This window comes from Puntigrus tetrazona, unplaced genomic scaffold (genome assembly GCF_018831695.1).
Source record: "Puntigrus tetrazona isolate hp1 unplaced genomic scaffold, ASM1883169v1 S000000846, whole genome shotgun sequence".
In the NCBI taxonomy this organism is placed as follows: Eukaryota; Metazoa; Chordata; class Actinopteri; order Cypriniformes; family Cyprinidae; genus Puntigrus; species Puntigrus tetrazona.
The window spans coordinates 494865-517279 of record NW_025048446.1 but is presented as its reverse complement, the minus strand read 5'-3'; the positions used below and the strand labels follow the sequence as shown (position 1 = coordinate 517279).

General features: G+C 35.7%; 1 protein-coding gene across 2 annotated transcripts in view; it reads right to left on the bottom strand.

Moving 5' to 3' along the window:
• Positions 1–22415, bottom strand: part of ankrd12 (ankyrin repeat domain 12) — a 45781-nt gene that overhangs the window by 9009 nt on the left and 14357 nt on the right. Inside the window, exons 2-8 of one of the 2 annotated variants that reach the window (XM_043233507.1) lie at positions 5850–5963; positions 5080–5230; positions 3241–3312; positions 2592–2738; positions 1420–1623; positions 754–896; positions 99–246 (exon numbers count right to left, since the gene is read on the bottom strand). In XM_043233507.1, the coding sequence (XP_043089442.1) occupies positions 99–246; positions 754–896; positions 1420–1623; positions 2592–2738; positions 3241–3312; positions 5080–5230; positions 5850–5909 (925 nt within the window). In that variant the 5' untranslated portion in view covers positions 5910–5963. The remainder of the gene's footprint in view (positions 1–98; positions 247–753; positions 897–1419; positions 1624–2591; positions 2739–3240; positions 3313–5079; positions 5231–5849; positions 5964–22415) is intronic. The other variant, XM_043233508.1, reaches the window with a different exon arrangement.

Here is a 22415-nt window from a genome sequence, read left to right as displayed (position 1 = left end):
CAAACACTGACAGTGCTTGTATTTAACCCGGAAAAAAAGTTCAAAAGAAATGCCAAGAGCAACAGCACTGGCAAATCCGCTGCCAACTGCCTCCGTACCTGAAGAGCTCTCTTCTGCTTCAGAGAGTGGGATCTCTCCCTTAAGTAACTTCTCTAGCTCTTGAGAGTCAGCAACATCAACCGGTCTCTCCCCTCTCTTGTTGGCCTGGAAGGCATTGCCTCCATGACGCAAGAGCAGCTTCACAATCTATGAAGAATTGGCAAAACATGACAGAGACAATGTAAAGAGGTGAATCAGATGATCAGAATGATTCACAATTCTTTCAACAGACGTTTGGCTACTTTGAGTGCATATTCATCATCAGTCAATAAATATATCCAATGAACAACAGTGTGCTTTACAGCCTCATTAATGCCTAATGCACAGTTTTATTATTGCATAAATTAGTCATTACTTATATTGGTTGTAATTAAATTTAACACGCTACAAACCACATAGATAAACCTGGTCTACATTCATGCATGCTCAGCCAACTTAAACAACAAAACGCTTTAAAATCTATGCATCACAAATAAAGGATTAACATTTTTTACGTTTAAAGCACATACACTCTTTATATTAAAATGATTTCAGTTGAGCAAAACCAAAAATCAGTTAAACTCTTTATATTAACTGACAGATCAGTATCAGCTTTTAAAAGCCATGTACTGTACGTCAATGCTGTAAATGTCATCATTTGAAGTAAAAACTCACATCTTTGTGTCCGCTGCTGGAGGCGTCATGAAGCGGAGTGTCATCGTCCAATCCCTGCGTGTTCACTTCCGCCCCGGCACCAATCAAAACCTTTGCCACATCATAGTAACCAAGGTTACAAGCTTCATGGAGAGGCGTCCAACCTGAATAAAAAAAGGACAAAACCAATATGAGCTCAAGAGATTTTAAAACTGGAAAGAAAAATAGAAAACGTTTAACCCTATAAAGACTATCACAGGTGATATTTTCCATTTTTTAAGCCTCTAAATGATCAACGTGATGAAAACGTTGCTGTTGCACAATCCATTCCATGCCTTCTGTTATCGGATTGGTGGCTTATACTTTTTTTTGCAAGTAAAAGGCCTTTTAATGCAATTGCATAAATGTCATGCTTAAGCTCACGCTTTAGGTGTCTTTTTGCTGTGAAATTTACTGATTAAAAAAAATATATACTAAAGAATCGTTTACTAAGTTACTAATACTTAGTGATAAACACTTTCTACATTGAAGCAACTTATGATTGCATTTAGTTATTTAGCAGACGCTTCTATCCAAAGCGACCTGATGTTTTTACATATAATCATTTGTATCAAATATGATGGTGATCTTATAGTAGCAGCAATATGAGAAATTACTACTATTTGATTGCACAAAACACAGTCTCACCTGCAAAATCTTTGACGTTCACATCCGCCCCGAGCCCGATGAGCTCCTTCACCTGCTTGACGTCTCCTCTGATGGCGGCCATGTGCAGGGGCGTCTCTCCCCTCTCGTTCCGTTTGTTCACTTTGTCCTTCTGTCGTGAGGACGAGCTGCTAGCGATCTTCTTCTGCACCGCCGGAGACTGAGAGGGGTGGCTCGGTGTGGTATCTGAGATTACAAACCCATTTACCAGGACGTCAAGGTCATGCGGTTCATCTCAACTGTCAATCTGACCGAACTAGACTACAAAAGGAAGTGAGTGCTCTGATAAAAACAGATTGCATCATAAATAAACTGGCGACTGCAGGCTTGAGACATTGTTATTATAGTTAGCAAAGACTATTCTTTACTTTCATTTCTTTTCTTTTTTTTTTCTCTGATAGGACAGATCAGAACTGACAGGAAGTGGGGGCGAGAGATAGGGGGCCGGATCAGGAAAGGTCTTCTACTACCCAAAAGCTTCTTCTAAAGGAATAAATGTACATTTATTTAAAACCATCAAAAAATGTCTATATTTGAAACAAAGCTTACAATACATGATAAATGTTGCTTTGGCATCTAACAAAATAAAAGGTATCAACTAAAGCGAATAAAATTTAAAAAAAAAAAAAAAAAAAAAAAACTGGAAGGCAATAATCGGATGTTAACGTAAAATACATTTGATTTAAAAAAGATAACAGAAATACAAAAAACAGAAACTGATAAAAATGGCAAAACCATAAACAATTAAAACTATTGTAAAATATTTTTTATTAACTGAAACAAACCAGAAATTAAATAAAAAGATAAGTTTTACATGGAAACAATAAACATTTTGGTACTTATTTTCACAAATATTTTCACAAACTAAAATTGCCACTAAAAAACAAATTAAAATGAAAACTGGAAATATAAAAATAAAGGCTAGGCCTAATGTATAGGATTACAATATAATATACATACACATATACACACACATATTATATATATATGATAATGTACATGATAATGTCTTACTCTCAACAGTGTTTTATATATATATATATATATATATATATATATATATATATTTTGAACGCAAAGAAATCAAATGTACATGATACCGATGGTCTACTAAAAAAAATATCAGCAAAAAAATAATGTTAATCGTTTCATACCTGGACTGTTGTCTCTCGCCGTCATCTGCATGACAAGTGCCATCTGCTTTCGTTCCGATAAAGGGTAGCCGAACAAAATGTTCACAGGGGTCGACTTCTTAGCCCCCGACTCCTTCTTAACTTTCTTCTTATCCGGACCATCTTTGTCTGCAGAAAAACAATGAACAGCGCATGAGCACGCCTCTCCATTTCGGTTCCTGAAAACACCGACGTCCGATATAATTTATCCCCTCTAAACACACAGCAGAAGTGAAAAAACAGCGCAGGAAAACTCTCCAGCCTGACAGACACATGCATTACCCATCTAACGCCGCTCCCACGAGTCTTTGCGCGCCGCTGAAATGCATGCGATTAAAACAGATGCAGCGGAGGAACCAAGAAAGTGTCAGTGTGTGTGTGCTTTCTTCAAACAGATCGGCACCAAATCCCCGCAAAATGATGTAACCAAAAGTCGACCGTCTCTCTGAGAGTGATGCAGAAAGCCTAGCAGACAGACAGGTCATGCGGCAGCGGTTAGTGTATTCTAACGGAAATTCTATTCGTTTCAGCCAGCGCTCCGATACGGACGGAGGCTCGGGCGGAGACAGATAAACAAATGAACCCGTCTCGGACCGATTGCAGCACTGGCGACTTTAACGGAGGCAGTTACCTGCATATATCCTGCAGGGAGGAAGTAATCTCTCTCCCCACGCATCGCTCGACTGCCCGGGGTCAGAGTCATCTACAGTGCAGAAGCAGAGGGAGCGAGAGGAGGAGGGAAGGAAGGGGGTTCGGGGTTCGAGAGGTGGATGGGGAAAAGGGTGGACGGGAGAGCAGAGCACTGATTACACCCACAGGCTCCGCCCCTCACTCAAATGACAAATCACAGCACAGGATTCAAAGACTCCGGGATGAATATTAAGAGCCACAGATGACATCATAAACCCAAATCCATCAAAACAGCAGGACGTAAAAGTCCACAAAAGTCATATATTCACAGAGAGCTTCTGGCGAGCTAGAATATATAACTGAAAAAAAAAAAAAAAAAAAAAATTAAACTAAAACTTGAAAATTAGAAATAAACGGAAATAAAATGTAATTTGCAGTACTAAACTAAAACAGAAAAAAATAAAGCTATTTGGAAATATTTATACAAAGCAAAAACTACTAAATGTGATAAAAAAATAAAATAAATAAAAAATAAAATACTGGTAATATAAAGATAAAATGAAAGTAAAATGAAAACTGAAAATATATATAGAAAGAAAATTCTTGCAATTGCTAATTTAAATATCAATAAATGTTAATATGGAATGTGATAATATGATATGTAAACGGTATATAATTTTACAATATATTAGACATTTTAGGTCAGTCAAAACTTTAATATTTTGTCTTGACACACAAATATACAAATATATATATATAATATATATATATATATATATATATATATATATATATATATATATATATATATATATATATATTTTTTTTTTTTTTTTTTTTAATATATATATACTATTTATTTATTTATTTTTTTTTTTTTTTTTTTTAAAGGTACAATTTACAATATTATTTTCCCAAAGCAAAATATCACATTATTCAAATAAATCTATTTGAATGTGTTTAGGATTTAATTAAAAGTTCTAAAACGTATAGTTTTGACTCTAAATTCTAAAACATCTTGCTCTGTATTTTTGCAATATTTCAATATTATCTTTCATTTTCACATGTAAATAATGCACTGATATAAACACTTACGAAGTGGTGGAAACATCGGCCCTATTTGATTACATGTTGTTGTTTTAATATGCTTATATTGGTATTCAGCTGTAAAAGGTACAGTATTTATTATTATATTGTCGAAGTGGTCTTTTCTTACGTTTTACCCTGGAACACAAAACCAGTGCTGATTTTTGCAAAAGTGACATTTCTACTACATCTGTTAGGATAACAACTATTTGAAAATCTCAATTCTAAGGGAGCAAAAGATATATATAAACAAATAAATAAATATAAGAAAATCTAAATACTGAGAAAGTCATCTTTAAAGTTGTCCAAACTAAATTCTTAGCAATGCATATTACAAAACCAATATTAAGTTTTGGTATTTACTAAATTTCTTCATGGAAAATGATTTTTGGCCTAAATCATAATTTAACCCATACAATGTATTGTTTGCAAACGAATTACAAAGTATTAATGTATTTTGTCTTCCAACTACAGAACCGAGACTAAAACAAGAGATTTTAGTTTTTGTGTAAAATAATGACAATATATTTTGATACAATGATTTTCCCCCTCATGATCTTCTGCTCCATTCTGAGTCGAAGCCGTTGTGTTTTTGAACGAGACCCATGTATTTGACGAGGCTGGCTTAACCGTTACATAACACCCATGGAAAAAAAAGCATCTAACACAGCCTGTCCAATGAAAACAGGTGTGAAAAGTGACCAGGAGGGGGCAGCAGTGAGGCACAGACTTTCAGAGTGAGTGTTAGACTGACCCGTGTCGGAGTCGCGCTCCTCGTTCCGGGGCGGACTGACGGTGAAGGACAGCTTCCTTTTCATGGAAGACTTCGACTTCCCCTCCTTCCCCAGGATTTCACTCCGATCCAGCTTCGGAGTTTTGGCAAACGGAGAGATTTTCTCTTTACTCTGAGGGAAAGAAAGAGACATTTGGGGACACTTAATTTTAAGTTATTATTTAAACTAGACTGAGCTAGACAATGACGTCTCTGAATTTGTTAATGAAATGCCTTTAAAATATGCTATACCTTATTTAAGAAACATGCCAAGTTAACATACTTAATCAAAAAAAAAAAAAAAAAAAAAACGGAACCGCGGGTTGCCAGTCGATGGAAAACGCAGCGCATTTAATATCAATCATTCAAGCTGGCAAATGTAACTGGTCTGAGCGGGAATCTGGCAACCAGCGTGTGATTAAGAAGGGCTGTGTTTAAAAAAAAAAAAAAAAACTAATATTTTGAATTTGCACTGCAATACCTGTCATACATTACTGACACACTATTCTCTAATTTGATTACATGATATTAAATGAAAGAACCTACCAGCAGCCAAACACACTATGATTTGAATATAATGAACGATTTGTTTAACAGCATCAATGCTCTAAAAATAAGTCGGCCCAGTTCACCAAATTAAACAAGTTGCGATATTCAATTATTCAAAATCTGAGAAATAGAACAGAATTCCTAGCAAGCTGTACATTTTCTTTGTGCGTCTCTCACGCCTGTTGGGGATTGATTCTGCTCACCTTCTTCCCCGATGTCTTCTCCACCATGGCTCCATCTCGGTCCGATCCCGGTTTGGCCATGGTGCATCATCTGACTAGCTGTGGCAGCTACGGCTCACAGATCTCATCATGGGCCTGAAAAAGACAAACAGACGACTCGTATGAGAGCTTGAAAAAAAAAAAAAAAAAAATACAAATCACCAGACGTTTAACTCAACAGGAACGTGTGGCATTTTAGAACCCATAAAAATGTTACAGGCATCGGATGACGGAAGCAAATTAAATAGAATTAAAAAAAAGAATTACATGATGTTGACACACACACACACACACACAACATAAGGGCAATGATTACAAATATAAAAAATTCTTTTCTTTGCATTTTTCAAGCAAAAACATAAGTTAGTGACTTGTTTTCTGAAAACAAGACTACAATTGTTTTTTTTACTTGTCTAGAAAATACTTACTGCTTTAAGAATTTTGATATTTTGGCTGAAAACAAGGCAAAACAAATTAAAAATCTAAGCGAGGAAAGTATTTTTTTTAAGCAGTGTAATCATGATTAAATCGCATCCAAAATAAATATTTTGTACCCCAAAGTCTCAAGAACCAGAAAACACACACACACACACACACACACACACACACACGACTTGGCAAGAAGAACATCTTGTTCACGCCACCAGAGAGAGTCTCTCCGACTCAAAAGCTACGGGTCCAAAAATACATGAGACAATCTGTCAGAGTTAACCTCTGGGTACGGAGAAGAACTAAGGCAGCAACGATCAATCTTCTCCAAAATTTCAATCAGAAATTTAGACAAGACAGGAATAGTTTGCCACTCCTCAAGCCTGTTTGACGCGTCAATTCAAAGCAAACTGAAAGCGCAGAAGAGTACAGGAAATACAAGAACGCTTTCAGAAAAAGTCTTCTGATTGGTTCTTAAACGCCACTAATAACAAACATGCTGAGTGCTTAAACTAAAATAACATTCAAAAATCGGATCACGTGAGCTTGATTCAGTTTCATTCAGTAGGAGCAAGACTGATTACAGTCTCCATGTGTTTCACAGCAGCGTGACAAAATAACTGCAACCACGCTGCACAGTGATGTCTCTCACAACTAGTACAATAGTATCAGATAGTGATACCACCCAGACATATATATATTACAAACACATTTAAAATAATAAATTGTTAAAAAAGACTTCACACAAACGAATCATTAAATCGGTTTCATTGGAACTGAAAAACTCAGACCCTATTGAATTGATAATTTAACACTCACCGGCAAAATAATCAGCCGTATCTTATTTTTATTTTATGAATAATCCCTTTAACGCTACATGGTATTAAAGGTAGATTGTAGTACCGAAGTATATTGTAAAATTCAATTAAAACTGTTGTTCAAATAAGTTACTGAAGTGCACTACAGGTAGGTCTATATACCAAAATATACATATATAAAAATTATAACGGTAACAGTTATTTTAGCAACAACAGGTGGTTTTATTATTTGTATTAAATTATTAGATTTCTAAGTATTGTTATTTAGTATTAAATGCATGGCTATAAACACACATAATAGTAATAAGTGCAATTTTGTGTGTGTGTGTGTGTGTGTGTGTGTGTGTGTGTGTGTGTGTGTGTGTGTGTGAAATAAAAATGCATAATTATTGTGCATGAACACACACACACACACAGGTTTTTGCATATAATTTTGCATCAACACAATGAAGAGCTTAAAGAATAAAGAGTTGTTTGCAAATCAAACACTACCTTCAGTGCTTTATCTTTACATTTTATTCTGCGAGTTCCCAAAGCTGCAAACCAGAGTGCCAGCAATTAGAGAGCGTCTGAAGCTGGCGGCCGGGTCTCTTCTGGATGAAAAGCAAATCAGCAGAGACCCACAGACCTCAACAATACCTTCCCCGGCAGACCGGAGCAGATGACACTGAGCAGAGGCTCCTGGGAAAGAACATTTCCACGACACCTGACACCCAGCGGGACCGAGTTCAAACCAGCTGAGTCACTCTCTCTGAGAAAGAGGAGGCGGTGAGGAGAAAAGAGCTGCGCCGTCCTCGTGCATCATCAGTGTGGGACAAATGTGTTACAACTACACCGCAAGATTTCCTGTGCTCAGCGTGCCAGCTTAAAAACCCTGCTACACACACACAGCCTCTTAAACCGAATAATCCATCCTCTCTCGAGTCTCTGAAGTTTCACCCTCGCAAACAAGTTACAACCGGACTAGTAAGCTTTTAAAGAGAAGTTTAAATCACGCTTAAACCAAAGCAATGCTTAATCATGTTCCTAGAAGTTTGCGCCATTTTTTTTAAAATGGCACAAACTTCTAGTTAACATTTTAATGATTTTGTTTCATACCCTCCAATCAATCACATATTGATGCATTAATGCTGATATTATAGCTCTTAATCACGCGAGTCGTATTCTAATCGCGACCGGAATCTGAAACGGATTCCATGCAGCATCATTTTTCACATCATATTTGTTATAACCGTCTCGTAGCGCACCGTTAACCACCGAATGAAGTCCACTTGTTGAAAGGAAAACCTATTAAACTCAAGAATCACCTTTTTTCACGGTAAGTGAGATCTGGGGGCCATGTGACCACAATATAAAAGTTTCAAAACGGCGAACCCACAATGATCTGCGCACAGCCCGCACAAAACAGCTGTGATTTTTCACGAGGTCTATTCAGTCACCGCCTGTGACATTACTGAGCTGAAACATGCCGAAAAGGTTAACTAAGCAGATCGGAGGACCTGTAGCTCACTCCAAGGATCTGACAGGATTCTTACTACGACGTGAATCGCATCTGACGTGTAGCTTATAGTGAAGACAATCTCACCTCGTCCGTCTAGTCATGATCAAGATTTCGGTTTCAGCAGGCAACTGTTTATACCGTTTTCAACATTTGTATAAATGCAAATGTTAAGTGCATTCAAGATGAACAGGACTCTTTTTAACTCACTTTTAAAACAAATTCATATTAACCAGTAAACAGTGCATACTATATTAATGGATGGTGACTTTCAGTATCAAATTTCGTAAATGGTAACAAAAGGAAAAACATGCTTGTAAAACCCGATAAGCTTTATTTACCACTTTATAGTTCGCATCTAAAATAACGTGCACTTGACGGGTTTCATTACTCTTTTTATTTTACTGCTCATGTGTTTTCCCCAAAGCAAAACTAAGGAGAGTCATCTCGTCTGCCCCTTCCATGTCTAACATCATCCGTTTGAGATTTCACCCAACTCGCGAAAATGAAAAATTAAACACCAGGAAACAGCGTTCATTGTTTAGCGTGCACTCTAGGTAGTCGTCAACATTAATATTTCATGGGTTTATTCCCTCTGAAGTTCTTTGCTATCATGAAATCCCTCGCATCCACAGGCCTGGCATCACAGAGAGACGTCAAACGCTCGGAGGACGCAAAGGCGGCTTTCTGCCCCAGAAACGAACTTCGCAGGCACGATTACGATACGCTGTTTGTTTACGTCGCAAAATAACATTCAAGGTTATTCATGGAGCGCGCGCGGATGGAGGACTGTACCGCTTGCATGCAAACTGCCAGCTAAATTTCAGTGAACTTTTGGGAAGCAAATGACTAGGTTTATTCCTGCCTCCAAGACGTGAGACGAAGGCAAAAACAGTCACGCAGAAAGACGGGGGCCAGAGCCAGGGAATGGAAACACAAACAGAGCGCTCCAAACCCTCCAGCGCGTGACCTCGGCCTGCCGTCTCTACTGGGACAGCGGCAGTGGAACGACTGACGACTGATTTATTCTCCCAGCAGCCCCACCAACAAACCACCCTGTGTGGCATCACCACGTATACACCCAGCATTACGGCTCTGTGTGTCCTCTTGACCCGGACACGGACAAATAAACTACAAGAACGGCTCGGAAAAGGTCTGACTCTGTATTAACGTGGTAAGCTTTTTTCCAACTCTGTCCCGTTCTGTATTTTATGCATCACTTCATGTTTACGTGCAAATAATAGGATTGGAAATATTGAATTGAATTCTCGATTTCTTATTTGAATGAAAAAATATGGGTTGTTTAGTTGTGAGAACTGATGTTTTAGCCTGTTCTGTTTTCATCTGTTCTAACTGTTATTAGTAGCACACCTATTAATAACAACAAGATTCTGCTTTCTAAGCTTTGATATTAAAGTTTCAGCTTCAAATTCTGTTAATTTCATAACCCGATTCAGAATAGTTCCCACTTATTCACTATTAACTGCAATTTTCCCCTCAATAAAACTCCTAATTTGCTGCTTATAATAATAATAATAGTAAGGTAGTTCTTAAGTTTAGGTCGTGGGTAAGATTAGAGACGTAAAATAAGACATTAATAAGTGCTTCATTACTACTAATAAATGTCTAACATTCTAGCAATATGCACGGTTATAAGAAACTAATTAGACCCTAAAATGAAAGTGTTACTCAAAATTCAATTGATAAGCATCAAGACATTCCTCAGTTTATTTATAACGCACTTTTTTAAAACAAGAAGTGTTTATCAAAGTGCTGTACATGCATAAAAACAATACACATAAAACAATAGACAATAAAAATAAAAGAAGCAGCTCTCACATAGTTCAAGCACGAGATATAACCATTTATTTCCTTCACTTTACTACTTGTTACGGCATGAAATAAATATGAAAGAGTATGAGAAGTAGGTCGAAATAAACTGTAAAACTTACTGAAATGTTTAATCCCTCATATAATCACTCAATGTAATAAAACAGCTCGTAAACAATGCTATTTATCACATTTACCTCAAGAAAGCAACTCAAATGTTTACAGCTTGAGACGGAGCTAGAAAAATGTAATCTATGAGTGTATTATTTGGGTGAATATATGCACATTTTATGAAAACAAGTTATTATAAAGTTGTTATATACACATCCATGGCTTATATGCTAATTTCCAAATACAAAGTGCAGTATGTTTGAATACGTAAAAAGTTACCCTGTGTGTAATTTAAATATAAATCAATTAACCTTTAACCTTTAGTATATCAGTGATCAGTGTATATTTTAAAACACTATCTTTTTTTTTCCAATGAGAAAAAAATAAAACGGAAATACTGTATGATGTATCCAAATGATATTCAATCCAAATGATACTCAATCAATTCAATTTAATCAGGAAACAAAATTGGAATTTAAGCGTCCAGTAATAATTGGTGTAAATCACTGTGTGAAAGTACAGCTAAAAGGACAGGCAGATAATGGTGCAGTTGAACACACGAACGTAATCCAGCAGCACCACGCTAAACAAACAACAGGAAACTGCAATCAAATCTTCAGAGGAAAACTGTTTACCATCGGCCAAATATTCTCTGAACGGAGAAACACTGAGTCACAGAACCTGCCAGGAATCAAGAAACAAAGACAAATCAGAGCAGAGGGAATTGAGCCACTTTCTTGGTGGCCAGGAACATTAAGATGCAAACGTGACTAAACTAACTCGGCGAGAGCCTCTTCAAAGTCCTGCTTCAATATGTTTGTAACAGACTCGAAAGTAAAAGTGATCGTAAACAGAAGAGTTTAAGTTAATGTCTGCTACGGCGCCTGCATGCAAGAGGTTCTTACACTGCATTGACATGCAAGAACATACAGAAATAAGCTTTTGCGTTCAGGATTATGACCTAGAAAGTTTTATAAATACAAATTCACACAAATATTAAATGAGCGATATATACATTTTTCTGTTTTTCACTTGAATGAATGTCTGAGTTAGAAATACAAATACATAAATCATAAAATTATACATTGCACGCTACAATTATGACATATTAAGACTTAATTATTTAAAAAAAACAGGTGAATACAAATATAGTTATGTAATCAACATTTATAAAAAGTACCTTAAAGAGGTATTAAATGCATACAAATGTAAATTTTGACTTGTACTTTATGTAACGAACAAAAAAATATATAGACCAAAATAAAGGATATTATTAGGAATCAAGTAATTTTACCATGTCTGTATAGCTTGAAGCTTTTATTTGCAATACTTGCATAATGGAGTACGTTTTGAGATTAAAGGGATAAGCAAACCTGTATGAATTTTTCGTCTGTGGGACACCGAAGAAAATATTTAGAAAAATGTCTCTTTTGTCTATACGATGAAAATCAATGGGGACCAATCAGTAGCTACGTTTACATGCAGCCAAACAATCCATTAACAATAGGATAGATGGCTAAATCGGAGCGAAAAGCCTTTATGTAAATGTTTAAATCGATCCGATTCATCTCGATCCGACTGGAAGCAGGGGTATAGACCAGAAACGCTCCGATCAGTAGGAAAAGATAATAAAACGCAAACGCTTGAATCCCACCGTTTTCTAAATCTGATTTAAAAAAAACCCACCTTATTAGAGATTATATTAACTCCAAAAATTGCAAACATACCTTTAAGAATCAGACTGATGGATATTTCTTGGACTTTCGTTGTACAGACAAAAACAGTATAATAAAAATTTGGTAACACTTCATTTTAAGGTGTCATAATACACCGCTAATTAGGCACTAGGTAGTGGCAATTGTGCTTGCATTAAATAAATGACTTATGAAATAAGTTACTTACGTAACTAAGTTCTGTAACAGCCGGTAATTATATATTGTATTTATGTAACAGCTACTCTAACACATATGTAACGGACCGAGTCTGTTATACAGCTACTACGCTTAAGTACAATCTTGATAAGCTTTATTTTAAGTAGCTTATGTATGCGTATGAGTTTATAATAACACTGTATAAAGTTTGCAACACGTATGTAACAATCTTTTGATTACACAAGTAGCTGTGTAACATACATGTGTGTAACAGTAGCAGCCTATCACGTCTACACAATTACAAACTGCATTTTCAAGCTGTTCCATAACTCAGTTACATGATAAGTGCAATTTTTTTATGCAATTACGACGGCTACTACCAAGCACTTACTTACTAGGTAACTACTCTGTATTACAGACGCCTTAAAGTAAAGCGTTACACAAAATTTGTGTAATTCTGAATGTGTTTTGTCTTGCAGAGAATACGGGAAGTCCCGTGAAGGTTGAGAAAATGATCAAAGAATTTCCATTTTTGACTTCTAAAAATTCGTAAGAATAGTCCGATGGACAAAAAGAATGAGCTAGATAATTCAAATCACTACAGGTGTGACTGTAATTACTAAAGAATCTCTAAAACGCACTGTGTGAAATTATTTCACAGTTCCTGTATGATGCTGTACACACACACACACACACACACGCTACAATACATACTATCTGTAAGAGTCCAAAATCCCCAAACCATTTACGCTCACATCTGCTATCTCAACAAAAAGGTAATTCATACCCCTGGACCACTTTTTTTTTAATAATAAAGGCGCTCCTATCCTCAGAGCACACTGCAGTCTGCTATTCAACCTCTGCAATGCATCACAAGACAATATTCAAAGCCCTGAAACGCACCGCATTTCTAATATAACCATCAGATGTTATGAACGCCTTCATTTTAACGTGATCCCAAAGGTACAATGTAACAGCACCATACCTGCTTAATTGCTTTATAAAACGCATAATAAATATATTAACGATGCTAAAATTCATTAAAAAGTTATTTTATTAAGCAAATTCATTAACAGGCCGCAGCACTCGCGAGCAATACTCACGTCTGTGGCTTTAAACTGGATGCATTATTCAGGTATCCAGGTATAAACACAAAAGATAGTTTAAGGAATAACTAACTTGCTCAGCAAGATTCTCTTCAAATGGTTTCTCTCTCAAAAAAAAAAGCATCTGTAAGCAATGCAGCAATGCTGGGAATGCAACACATACTTGTATGCATTTAGAGCTGGAAATATCTTGTTTAAGTGATTAATTAAATCATTAAAATGAAGTGATATGAAAATGCTGGAAATCAAAGCGTATGTTAATTGCACAAACAAGTCGTAGGTTAATAAATTTCATCTATGCTATGAGTTCCTCTAGCGCTCCTGCTGTACATGTACAAAAAGCCATGCCTTTCAGACCCATAACGGAGAATACGCAATACTATGAGACATAACTATGACGTCAAAATTATGACAGAAGATCTGCTTGTGCAGGAATTTTGCGTGTCTTTTTTGCAAAAACGCATACAACAAACTATATAAAACTGTATTATTATTTAGAAAATCCACTCCACACAATAATGTGGATTTTCCAGTTTTTCGATATTTGCCATAACTTCAGTTATATTCCTCCATATTCACCATGTAAATATTAAAGTAGGCTACATGTGACCAGTGTTAAGTTGCATGGGTCTATTTGTAAAAATGGCCAAAAACACATTGTATGGGTCAAAACTATACTTTTTTCCTTTTTTCCAAAAATCATTAGGACAATAAATAAAAGATCATGTTCCATGAAGATATGTTTTACAATTCCTACAGTAGATCTCAAAACTTCTATTAATGTGTTTTGCGACTGACTTTATTTGGACGACTTCAAAAGGCGATTTTCTCAACATTTACATTTTTTTGCACCCCCAGTTTTTCAAACACTTGCATCTCTGCCAAATATCGTCCAGCCCAAAGCCAAAGCTCATTCATTAAACTGTTAGATGATGTAAAGATCACCCTATCCGGGGTCACGTGCAAAAATGATAAAACCGTTTACTTCCGAGTAGCATGGTACACGAACCCTGCGCCGTAATAATACCACTGCTGTGTTTTTTTTGTATGCGTGAAGCCGCGGTTTGCACAACGGCTCTACAAATGAAACGCTGGTGCTGGACAGAATTTTCCATTTACTGTGACGGGCCATAATAGATTTTTAAGCTATTGTCTGATACAGTAAGCGCACGGTTTACACATAATACAGGACGGAGGACCACAGTGAAAGCAATCATAGCGCACGCAAATCTCCGTAATGCCGCCTCTGTTTACTTACGAAGGGCTGGCTTTCGTCCGTCTAGAAATACTGTAACGTACGACATGATTGCTGCCGTTAGCACTAACATATTCACTTCTGGAAGGGCAGACCCAGAAACGACCTTCCCAGAATGCCTTGGATTAATTCGGCCGTTACTGAAGGAAAACAAATGGGCAGAACCACGCGGCAGACATCATCACTCGATGCGCGCTGTATTTCAAAGAGGAAGTGGCGCAAGAGTTCGGATGGCACTTTTGTTGGCTGAACATCTGCTCGGTGATGCGTTCGGAGCGTTATATCGTCAAAAAAGGTGCCACAGCTGCACGTCGCCATCGGAAGGAAGAAGGACCGTAATGCTCATACTTAACACACACTGCAGGTCTCGGCATAACGGTGCAGAGGAAGAGAAAGCGGCAGGCCTTTGCTGAAGCCCACTCTAATGTTTTTGAGACGACGCGCTCTTAGAAGTCCCGTGCGTGAGTCACAGACAGCTGCTGCAAATAAAAATCAGAAGAAACGAATCCAGCAGAGACACTGCAGCTTTATGTGAAAGAAAGACCTTAAGCTCTACTGAATATCTGCAGTGGGGGGGGGGAACGTATACAATAACGGACTAAGATGAGCAATTTTAAAAACAAAAAATAATAAATGGCTTAAACATTTACATAACCACCGACTACTGCACTACTGACCATTTACAGTTAATTAAATACTTATTTCTAAAATATTCACTTTATTTAATTAATTGGTCGTCATTGCTGATACTTCAAAAAAAATATCAGAAACTGATGAGAAAATCTCTGCTATCTTTACATTGGCGTACTTGAGAAAGTTAAACTAAATTATAAAATATAACATTATGAAAGTTGAAATGAATATTATAACTGATTAAAATACGGTGTATTTTAAAAATTATTTGTATAAAATAAAACAAACATTGTAAATGGTTGTATATAAAGTGTGTTTTACATTTTCATTTCAACACAAATGGCATTTCTTTGTAATTTATTGTTTTTTGCATTAGTTGCTGAGTGAAAACCGTTTCTATACAGTTTTTTTTTTTTTTTTAAAGTGAAATAAATACAGATCTGTTGACTTGTAAATCAACGACTAGGTCATAATTATGAGGCACACTTAAAAATACAAAATACTTTTCAATATAATAATTATTCATTTATTTGTATGTATGCATGTATATTAATTCAGTTATTAAAATGAGAAAATAAAACGATATATACGTATGCCATAATGACAATTTAGAGTGCATTAATACAAATACATGCAAATCATAAATCATAAAATTAAAAAAAAAAAAAAAAAAAAAAACACACACACACACACACACACACACATACATATATATATATATATATATATATATATATATATATATATATATACATATATATATATATATATATATATATATATATATATATATATATATATATATATATATATATATATACATATATATATATATATATATATATATATATATATATATATAATTTTTTTTTTTTATTGCTTTTGACTTTTTGTCTTTGTTATGCCTATTTGTATATTTTTAATAGATTTTAAGTCATTGCAATGATACAAATTATGACCAAAAAGACAACTTTATGGCCAAAACCAGGCAAAATAAGAAAAAAACAAACATATACCAAGTAATTTTACTGCAGCGCACTAACTGACTTCAAGCAACTAAATTCTTCCTTAAGCTAACGCAACAAACAAATCCTTTTCTTCATTACTCTTAACAAAACAGCATAGTACAATACAGAATTATTAGAATACAATTACTATATCATAATCCAAATCCACACTATACTCCTACAAGAAACTTTAAGACTGTTTATTTTATTTACGAGCAGCTTTACCCAACAAAGGTCGTCACCAAATACGCCCAAATGCAAGGTTTGTCAGATTTTACTCACTTCAGAAGACAAAATTGTCCCCAAAGTGCATCCAAGTGAACCCCCTACACACACACACACACACACACACACACGTTGGCCAGCATGTGAAAGAGCCGCATGGAACACGGTAACCTGATCTAGTGACTGCAGAGGAGTTCAGACACGCTAAGAATAGTTTCTACACACAGCACACATGTGGACGACGCTAGAAGCCTGTATTTTGATGCGGAGTCGTAGTGAAAGAGCACTAATCTGAGAGAGCGTGTGGGTTGAAATGACCCAATAACACTTTCGTAATGTAATGAGGGGTTTGTCATCTTGCGATGGGAATTTTTGGATTTTTTTTTTCCTTCAATGACGGTGTGTTCTTCGTTTCAATTTCAAAATTACAAAGACATACACGAAATTTAATATACTCACAGCACACACACACACACACACACACACACACACACACACACACACACACACACACACACACACAATACGTTGGTTTTAACATTTTACTTCGCAAATCGATACATAATGCACACATCTTATACACAAAAACATAATTTGTAATCTTAAAATTAAACTGAATTTACATCTTAAGTAACTTTTCCGCTGTTGTTGAACTGTAATAATTAATACTCAACAGACAATTAGAGTTTACTTGCATTAAGTTCACAACCAATCAATTCCCAATCACTAATATCAAGTCCATTTTTTTTTATTTAGTGCTGTCAAACGATTAATCACATCCAGTTTGTTTACATAATGTGTGTGTGAGTGAGAGAGAGAGTGTGTGTGTGTGTGTGTGTGTGTTTTATTTTATATTATATATATACATACATATATACACACACACACTCACATTAATTGTGTGTGCATTTATATACACACACACACACACACACACACACCTAATAAATATAAATATATACAGTACACATACATATCATTTTCATTTAAACAAAAACCTTTATAATCGGATGTAATTGATCAGGATTTAATCACTTGTCAGCACTCTTGGCTATTCTGTTTTCCTAATAAAATGTTAAATTAACTGCAAACGGACAAACGTCCGTGTATGTTAAAAGGTATATTTGCAAGTAGATGAGTATTATAATACGGTAAGTTTATTACATTCAATTCTGCTGCTGCTAATTGATCAAATTTAAATGATATGAACTTTAAATGTTACAAAAATATATTATTAGAAATGACCTAAACATACAGAATTATTATTGTATTGTATTGTTATTGTATTATTATAGTATTAGTATTGCCCATGTATAGAGTATTGTCTAATGTACTTAACATATTTAGAGTTTTAGATATTGAATATTGAACAGATATGCAAACCAATTCTGACAGTAAAGCAATGTAGAAATCATTTACACTGTATGTTGTGTGCGTTTCTAAAGAGACTAAATCTGAAGGAATTCTTCACTTAAAGTTTCAATTTTAAGAGCTTAATCAACTTTAAACCAAGATGTTTACTCAACCCAAGTCACATGTCTCTTTTTTGATCAGCTAACACGCTTTATTATTTCAATGTTGATGTAATTGATTGTTTTCTGGGGTTTTTTTTAGAAAAAGTTTTTTGTTTCATTTTGGGTTTTTTTTTTTTACAAATGCTAAACACGAAAGACAACTTACAACACTAAGATTTCTAGAAAAAAAAAGAGATAAGTGGTTGAACATAATCTAGGCCTCAAAGCTAGACACGCTAACCTCAAGAACAGTGACAACCAGCAAACATTAAAAATGAGCTCATTACGTCACATAACTAACAATAATGATACAACAACAACAAAAAAGTTTAAATGAGGTCAGCAAACAGCAAAACAATAATCCTATAAGAGTAACTGCATAATTTATTCATTCTGCAATGCATGCTGGGAACTCGCAACGGCTGAACATTTTAACATCTGTATTTGGACGACGTTCAGAGTAATTAAATTCAATGCATTTTAAAGATTTCGGATTCAAAAAGGTTTTGTAAACCGGAAAATATGAAGTTCCATTTTTTACAATAGCGTCCGGAATCATGCTGAAAATAATATTTTTTTAACATCCTCTGCAGTGGTTTTAAATCATTGCAGAGCTCCGGTGCTGTTTTGAACGCGAAGTTGAGCTGTGATTGGCTGCTCCTGAAGGTCATGTGACAGAGCCCAGCTCCAATTACTGGAAAGCTTTTTCCATCTGGGCATTTACCAACACACGCATTAACGCTCGTATTCAAACATGAACACACCTCGCGCACGCACACGCGCACACACACACACACACACACACACACACACACACACACACTCCTCTGTCACAGCGTACAAGTCTGTAATTGCACGCAGAATCGAATTAGAAGAGTGTTTAGGGAAAGCGAGGGTCTCAAACACACACACACACACACACACACACACACACACTCTCCTCTGTCACAGCGTACAAGTCAGAATAGTGTTTAGGGAAAGCGAGGGTCTCAAACACACACACACACGCCACTCACAGTCTGCGTCTCAGGCCCGACCGCTATAACAACATCATCTGAACCTCTCGCCGTCATTGGCCCAGTAAATGTGCTCCCCTCCCCCAACCGTCTGCTGAACTCATACACTCCATATAAAAAAATATATATATAAAACACTACAACAACAACAAGAGCTCTGAGGTTAGTAATCCCCGATCAACACGACGACAGCCGCGACACAACCTCGAGAGCGACGCGACAACACCGAGTCACGGCCAACATCTGTATTCCCAAGGAACACGTCGTGAGCCACAAACAAAGGAAAAGGAATAAGGAAGTGCTTTTATTTTACGACGTCGAAATTAGAGACACGCATGAACACAATTACATGGATGGGTCTTTTTTAGGAAAGGCTCCGTTTCGAAACGAAGCGAGCGGTCTGGTCATTTGCTTCCTACGGAGGCAGCTTCATTGTAAGTGACAGACTGGGAACGCAGTTGGAGAAAAACAGCGCATTTATAAAACGGTACCAAAAAAAAGCCGGTGTGAAAGCTACTTCCGCTCGGAATTGGTTTGTAAATTTTGGAAATAATTGCACAACAAAAAACCAAACTGGGGATGAAACAATATCAGATCAGTTTCTGAAAAAGGGTACCAAAAATTCTGCGTATCAGTCGACAACTATCCAATACAATGCCAGCAGTTTTTTATTAAATCAACGTACAATTTCTATACCTATATATAAAAATATACAACCATAATAATAAGAAAATAAATACTATTTTAGGGCATAATACAGCAGCAAAAGTTATTCTAAAAAAATAAAATTAAATTAAAAAAATACAATAAAAATAAATAAATAAAAAGAAAAATAATTTTATAAAAACTCAAACGTTTAGTTAAACAACATTTAGTAGGAACAATAAAAGTTAAAAAGCAGGACTATTTATATGTTACACAATGTTATGTATAAATATATGCTATAAAAGTAAAATACATTTTTATTAATATATAGAGCTGATGAAGGCAACAACATATTATAGATATGGCACAGATCCAGTATATTCATACCGGTTATACATTATCTGCTTTTTTAATCTGTATAAAAACAATGACAAATTATTCAGTGAAATTCTGACGTGCACATTTGATGAACGTGCGGCACAACTAACGTGATACAAGTGTCACAAACTGGTTTGAACCTACTAGACAACATACGATTTCATTAGCTGCTTATGAGTCACAAAATTACACTAAACAACAAAGTTTGACTAGCATCTGATTTCAGGAGTCTGGAGGCAGCGTTTTGCCAAGCTAATGTTAAAATGCTAGAAATATTGTGTGACGATTAATTGCAACCGAAATTAAAGGTTTTGCTTACACGATATGCACGCTGTAAATATGTATTATGCACGCATAATTAAACATATACAGTATACATTTTGAAAATATCTGAAAAACCTGTATTTACATACATTCATTTGTATTCATATAATTAATATTATATAGCTTAGAGCACAGGTAAGAATACCTGCGAGGCATTTCTGCCTAACAGAGTTGCAGTTTGAGCTGGCTGCAGGATCAATATATGACATATTTTTCTTAAATATATACATGCATATGCATGTATTTCTATATGCATAGTAAACATACACAGTACACACTCATATATGTAAACGAAAACTTTTATTTTGGAATATGATTAATTGCGATTAATCATTTGACAGCACAGTTGTTTTTTTTTATTAAATTAGATTTCTTTCTTTTTTTTTGCCCTCAACAATGATTGTATTATTCGTAAAATAAAAATAAAATAAAAAAAAAGTATAATTTGTTAGATATTGTGGGATTGCTTTATTTTCCAAAAATGGGTATTGCGTTATATTTGGCAAAATACAATTAATAATTAATATTACATTTTATTTTATTTTTTTATTATGAATACACCAATTTTCAAAAAATGTTCTGCAATAGCAACGGAAAAAGTAAATGTAAATAATAAAATGAAAACGTATTGCCTAAATATGCATAGCCTAAATAGTAAAATAAATAGGCTGGGGAGAAAATGCTTTTGTTAACGTCAAACGTCCAACGTCCAATCAAATGTTATGAGAAACGGCAGAAAATAGCACTGCCGTATATGACTACGGTACAGCCGTGGAGACAAATTAAGGTTTTCCCAAGTGTATATAACTGACAGCGAGTGTTTGCCAAAACACAGTGCAAAGGGGAAGGAAAGGGTTAACAGAAAGAGAAGCGAGCGCTGAACTTCCTGATCGGAGGGCATCTGAGAAAGCTTTAAGAAGCCGGAGGCCTGCTGCTCAGTATGTAGGTTAATGACCACAGATACCCACGCCACACAGAACAATGCACCTTTTACTGCAGATTATACAGCCACGGGGGGGGTCACAAGCCAAGGGAGGTAGAAACTGGAATGACGGGGAACGGAGAGAGAGAGAGAGAGAGAGAGAGAGAGAGAGAGAGAGAGAGAGAGAGAGAGAGAGAGAGAGAGAGAGAGAGAGAGAGAGAGAGAGAGAGAGAGAGAGAGAGAGAGAGAGAGAGAGAGAGAGAGAGAGAGAGAGAGAGAGAGAGAGAGAGAGAGAGAGAGAGAGAGAGAGAGAGAGAGAGACAGAGAGACAGAGAGACAGAGAGACAGAGAGACAGAGAGACAGAGAGAGAGAGAGAGAGAGAGAGAGAGAGAGAGAGAGAGAGAGAGAGAGAGAGGGATTAGGGCACAGGCCAGTGGATGAGTGTTGGTCTTGCTGTGGTTGTGTGGTTATAATCAGCTTCCTACTAGCGCTCAGGCTGATTACACGTTGAACTGTACAGAGAGGATCAGACAGACAGAAACAGAGACGGCGAGTGCTATTAGAAGAGGGAGTCGCACTTTAACAATTCTGTCTCCTTAATGACGCCTTTTATAATCATTTGGAAACGACGTCGTATGACTTTCAGACCTGTATGTTCTTCGCGAGTGCACTACAGGGTTGATATAAATACATGAATAAAGGTAGTAATTGTAGTAATTGCAGCAGAAAAGACAAATCTCTGGAAAAATATCGGGCTGAAAAATTAAACAATAGGAAACATTACTATTTTATTTAATTATGAATCAATATAATTAAATTATACAATATAGAAATCATACAATAATAATCACAATAATTATAATAATAAACATCAATAATAATAATAATAATAATAATAATAATAAAATACATTTACTAACAGGGTTACACAACAAATAAGCTGGTACTAAGTAAAATAAGTTACA